The sequence below is a fragment of the Emys orbicularis genome, chromosome 3 (genome assembly GCF_028017835.1).
Source record: "Emys orbicularis isolate rEmyOrb1 chromosome 3, rEmyOrb1.hap1, whole genome shotgun sequence".
NCBI lineage: Eukaryota > Metazoa > Chordata > Testudines > Emydidae > Emys > Emys orbicularis.
This window is the reverse complement of record NC_088685.1, coordinates 177,736,950-177,742,171: the sequence shown is the minus strand read 5'-3', so window position 1 is coordinate 177,742,171 and position 5,222 is coordinate 177,736,950. Positions and strand designations below refer to the sequence as shown.

Here is a 5,222-nt window from a genome sequence, read left to right as displayed (position 1 = left end):
TCCATGTATAGGACCATGCTTTCTATACACATGTATACGGTGCAATCTGCAGCAAGCCTTGTATGTTTTCTCTACACTCATCTGTAGCAGCCTTGTATATACTGTACAGTGTTTACTAAATACAAGTGTATACAACAGTGCACCCTGTGTATAGTGGACTGTCTGCTACCCACAGTGCATTGTGTAGCAAGCCTTGTAGAATGCTTTCTATATACTTTCCACTCTATAACCCCATGCATAGCAGAGTCACAAGACTGTATAGTACAATCGTGTAGCCAATGGCTCACTGCAACCCCGAGTGAGCATGACGCTAGCTGTACAGCCGACGGCTACCCCGCCCGCCGCTCAGCCCCACAGCACCTCCCTGCACTCCAGGCCCCTGAAAGAAATTGGCGGCGCCCAATGAGAAGCAGCGGAGCGGCTGAGGAGGGGGCAGGGCTGGGTGAGAACTACTGGGCGGTGTTGCTGGGAGACCCCGGCGGGCCCGGCTGGGTCCCGCCCCTTGCACTGTCCGGCGTTTATATATGTGCCGAGCACAGGGCTTACAGAGTTCCAGCAGTCAGCTCGCTGCAACAGTAGTCACCGCCTTCGCCGGGCACCCGCTAACCCACCCCTGCTGGGAAAGTGATTGGACCATTTCGGATCTCAAGTAATCAGCCCTTTCCTATCTAGTCGTGGCTTTTCCAAAGCCTCCGAGGAAAGCGGGATCTTTCGGTCCTTCCTGTATTTCCGATCACTACAGGATCTCGAAATGTCTACGACACTTTTATCTGCCTTCTACGACATCGACTTCTTGTGCAAGGTAGGGGAAGAGCTTGCATTTTGTCTGCCAAGCACTTTGAACGTTTTAAATGGCTCTTAGCAAATCTGAGCACTTGAGTATTTTCTTTCTAAGTTTGTGTGACTATTTAACAAGTGAAATTAACTCCTTTTTCTTGTTGGGGGAGGGGTGTTGCTTTCCATGTGGGCTGCATTTTGCACGTAACTTGCTCTGTGATCAAGTTAACATTTAAATTGTGACAGTTTGCCTGGTTGGTGTTTCATCCCTCCCAAACTGAGCTGCAGTTCTCTGGGCACAGGGTTCTAAGTAGATTCGTTGACTGGAAGTTTATCAGGAGTTCGAGTTGTGTTGCAGTGGGGAGCTTTAAGGTCTCTAAAGCTTTTAGTTTTAAATGTGCTGAAGTCAGTACTAGATCTCCCCCAAAACTTCGAACTCTGGCAATGGAAGCCCTTAGGCTTGTGCTGTGAAGGTGAAGCTTTAGCTGGAGCTGTGTCACCTTGTTAAAGACACTGCTGAGAAGTAAGGTTTAGTGCATAGCTCTCAAGCTGCAGGGGAGACATTAAGATGTCCCACGCTCGCCCTGCAGATGTGCTGCGAGGGGGCGTTTTACCCCCGTGCAGTCTCAGGGGGCGCTGGCAACTTGCAGAACTGCTGCCCGGCCGAGTCACTTTGCAAACTCTCTTTCTCCTCCTTTCCCCCTCTTGTTTCCAGAGTGAAAAAGCACTGACCAACCTGAGCAGCATGCTGGACAAGAAGGCGGTGGGGACCCCCGTGACCTCCCCCAGCTCCAGCTTCGCGCCGGGGTTTCTGCGAAGGCACTCGACCAGCAACCTGCAGGCTCTGGCCAACAGCTCCAAGTTCCCAGGCTCCTCGGGCTCCAGCTCGTCGTCCTCTTCCTCGTTCGGCAGCTTGAAGGAGACGGGCACGGGCGGGGGGGGAAGCGGAGGGAGCAGCAGCCCCACCGCGCTGCTCAACAAGGAGAACAAGTTCCGGGACCGCTCGTTCAGCGAGAATGGCGAGCGCAGCCAGCACCTGATGCAGCAGCTGCAGCAGCAGGCGGGGAAGGGGGGCGGCGGGGCGCCCATCAACTCCACGCGCTACAAGACGGAGCTGTGCCGGCCCTTCGAGGAGAGCGGCGCCTGCAAGTACGGCGAGAAGTGCCAGTTCGCGCACGGCTTCCACGAGCTGCGCAGCCTGACGCGCCACCCCAAGTACAAGACCGAGCTGTGCCGCACCTTCCACACCATCGGCTTCTGCCCCTACGGCCCGCGCTGCCACTTCATCCACAACGCGGATGAGCGCCGCCCCGCGCCCGGAGGGGGAACGGCCGCGCCCGCCGCCCCGCACCACCACCCCCACCCGCCGCCGCCTCACCCCGCCGGCAGCACCGGTGACCTGCGCGCCTTCGCCCCCCGGGATCCGCCGCTGGGGGGCGGCGGCGGGTTCGGGCCCCAGCGCGGCGCTGGCGAGCGGCCCAAGCTGCACCACAGCCTGAGCTTCTCCGGCTTCTCCGCCCACCACCAACATGGCTGCGGGCAGCAGCCCGGCGGGCGCCTGGAGGCGGCGCTGCTCGAGAGCCCCGGCGGGTCCCGCACCCCTCCGCCGCCCGCCTCCGCCTCCTACTGCGACGAGCTGCTCTCCCCGCCCTGCGCCAACAACGCCTTCGCCTTCTCGGGCCAGGAGCTGGGCAGCCTCATCGCGCCGCTCGCCATCCACAGCCCCAGCTTCGCCGCCAGCCCCGCTGCCGCCGCCGCCGCGGTAGCTGCCGCCGCCTTCTACCGCTGCCAGCAGCAGCAGCCGCCGCCGGGGGGGAGCTGTCCGCCGCCGCCCGCCTCGCCTCCCTTCAACTTCCAGCCCCTGCGCCGCCTCTCCGAGTCCCCCGTCTTCGACGCGCCGCCCAGCCCCCCGGACTCGCTCTCCGACCGGGAGAGCTACCTGAGCGGCTCCCTCAGCTCCGGCAGCCTGAGCGGCTCCGAGTCCCCCAGCCTGGACTCCGGCAGGCGCCTGCCCATCTTCAGCCGCCTCTCCATCTCCGACGACTAGGGGGAGCCGGGCCGGAGAGTGGGGAGCGGAGAAGAGGGGTGTGAACCCCGCGGAAAGGGGGAGGATAAACCCCGGGAGCAGAGACCGCAGCCTTGAGAACTAGCCAAGCTCGCACAGTCCTTCGATGATCCTCTTGGGTTTGGTTTTGTTTAATTGCTGAGCAAGTAAATTAAAAAGCGAGAAGAGAAAAAAACTTTTTATATCGAGAGATGAACAAAAAATAAATTTGCAAAAGAGCAAATGGCGACATGAACAGAACAAACCTATTTTTATAGAAAGACCTTGGAAGAAGGGGATTTTTGTTTTTTGTTTGGAGACTAGTTATAATATGCACCACCAGCAGCAGCCATTCCATCTGTGTGGGTTTTTGTTTTGTTTTTTGTTTTGTTTTTTTTTTGTTTTTTTTAAAGCATTAGAGGGGGAGGGGGGGGAACCAAGACAAACCCACACCACCAGAAAGCAAGCAAGCAAACAATCCAGAGAGGCATGAACTCTGCATTTCAAGCCTCTCCACATTTTTATATTCAAAAAAGACAGAATTTAATAAGTAGTTTGTCTTTCAAGCCAATTTCAAATAAAGACCCACACCAGTACTAAACCTATAAGCTTTTAAAAGAAAAATCCAACATCCTGCCAAGAATATGCCTTGATAACAACCCTCTAGTTTTTTTTATATAATCTATATATATTATAACAAATGCTAAAACTTCCATTCCAAAGTTTAATGTTGGTTCCATTGCCACCACTTAGTGGATGTTTGGCTTAGAACAATTTTTTGTTGTTGCTTTATTTGGAAGCACTCAACTGAGTCTAGTTTGTAATTGTTGGAGAATAACTGCTGATTCTTTTTTTTTTTTTTTTTTTTTTTTAATTTTTTTTAGCTGTTTGAGTTGATTGCATGAGTCACTGCACACAACTCAATATGAAACTATTTAACTTATTTATTATCTTGTGAAAAGTATACATTGGTAATTTGTTCATACTGTATTTATCGGGTATGATGAAAAGCAATAGATATATATTCTTTTATTATGTTTAAATTATGATTGCCATTATTAATCGGCGAAATGTGGAGTGTGTTCTTTTCACAGTAATATATGCCTTTTGTAACTTCACTTGGTTATTTTATTGTAAATGAGTAAAAATCTTAATTTAAGAGATTGTATGTAATATTTATTTCATTAATTTCTTTCCTTGTTTACGTAAATTTAAAAGATTGCATGGTTTCTTTATAGAAATCGGTCTCTATGCTGTGGAAGTAGTCTGAGGAATTTCTGTGGGTTTTTTAGAATGTAAAATGGTTGTAGCCCGTCCACAAAAAAAACAAAACAAAAAAACCCCAACAAAACTACTTTGCAATCAGACTTCAAAGTGGCAAACCTAATTCAAATGTGTTTAAATTAACCAAAAAGTATTTTTGTTGCCTAACTCCACCAATCACACTGTGATATAGTCTCAAAGTATGTAGCAATAATTGGGGGTCCCAGTGTTATGTCTCACAGTGCCTTCTTAAGGGTCCATGCTTGCCTTAAATCTTCCTCAACCAAATAAGTATTTTTCTTAATGCTTGAGATAATTTGAATGTAGGGATGGGTTTTAACTACATGAAAAGTTTCACCACTTTTTTTTTTATAAGCAAGGAGGCCACCTTTGGATCTGAAACTTTATGCAGTACATGAACATATCTTGTTTAATTAAATTCCAAAACTTGTAATTTTTTCCTTGTGTAGAAAGTCAGGAGTTTTCCAAAACTTTCCTGGACGGTGGATGAATGAGCAGTAGCTTTTAGTTTTGTTTGTACATAGGTACAGATCAAGCACTATGTACTCTATTTGGACTACTTTAACAGAAGTATGTTTTGAATGTAACTAAAGGATAAGTCAACTTGAGTTGTAATATATTTTCGGGAGTCAGTTCACTACAAATTGAGTGTGAGACTGTAAACTTTGTACTGTAAATGTTTTGTAGTTCTCCCAATAAAATTTTTGGAAAAAAAAATCAAACTATTAAAGCCATGTCTGCAAGGTGGTTTTTTATTAACTTTTCTCTATCAGAAATGTGTCTAGCTACAGATTAACCAGGTTTGAACAGCAAAATGGCTCCATTCCTGTAGAAATCATTGGTAGTTTGCCAAAACTAATAAACAATGTTCCAGAAGGTTCCAAAGTACCTAGTGCAAATCATATACTATATCAGGCTTCCTTAGGAGGACAGTGGGGAACAAACCTTTGCCTTTTGTATCTTAACAGCTGAAATGGAAAATCAGTTATTAAATGCTTGTTAAATTGTTTTTATATCGGGCACATTTGTTTATGGAGGTTATTAATATGCCGTTAGTATTTAAAGTTTGTATAGGACAAGTAGGAAATGGTAATCTGGGTAATAACTTCAATTATTT

The 5,222-nt window shown here is 48.5% G+C and overlaps 1 protein-coding gene across 1 annotated transcript; it reads left to right on the top strand.

Annotated features, from left to right (window-relative positions):
* Positions 1 to 551: 551 nt before the first annotated feature.
* ZFP36L2 (ZFP36 ring finger protein like 2) lies at positions 552 to 4,835 on the top strand. The gene is made up of 2 exons (XM_065400577.1): positions 552 to 802; positions 1,493 to 4,835. The coding sequence occupies exons 1-2, from the start codon at positions 752 to 754 to the stop codon at positions 2,822 to 2,824; spliced, it is 1,383 nt and encodes a 460-aa protein (XP_065256649.1). The 5' UTR covers positions 552 to 751; the 3' UTR covers positions 2,825 to 4,835.
* The last annotated feature ends 387 nt before the right edge of the window (positions 4,836 to 5,222 follow it).

What these genes read in the sequence shown, in the direction of transcription:
- ZFP36L2 (XM_065400577.1), top strand. Translation starts at nt 752, where the DNA reads ATGTCTACGACACTTTTATCTGCCTTCTACGACATCGACTTCTTGTGC. An exon ending in ACATCGACTTCTTGTGCAAG is followed by an intron (nt 803 to 1,492) that starts GTAGGGGAAGAG and finishes TCTTGTTTCCAG; the next exon opens with AGTGAAAAAGCACTGACCAA.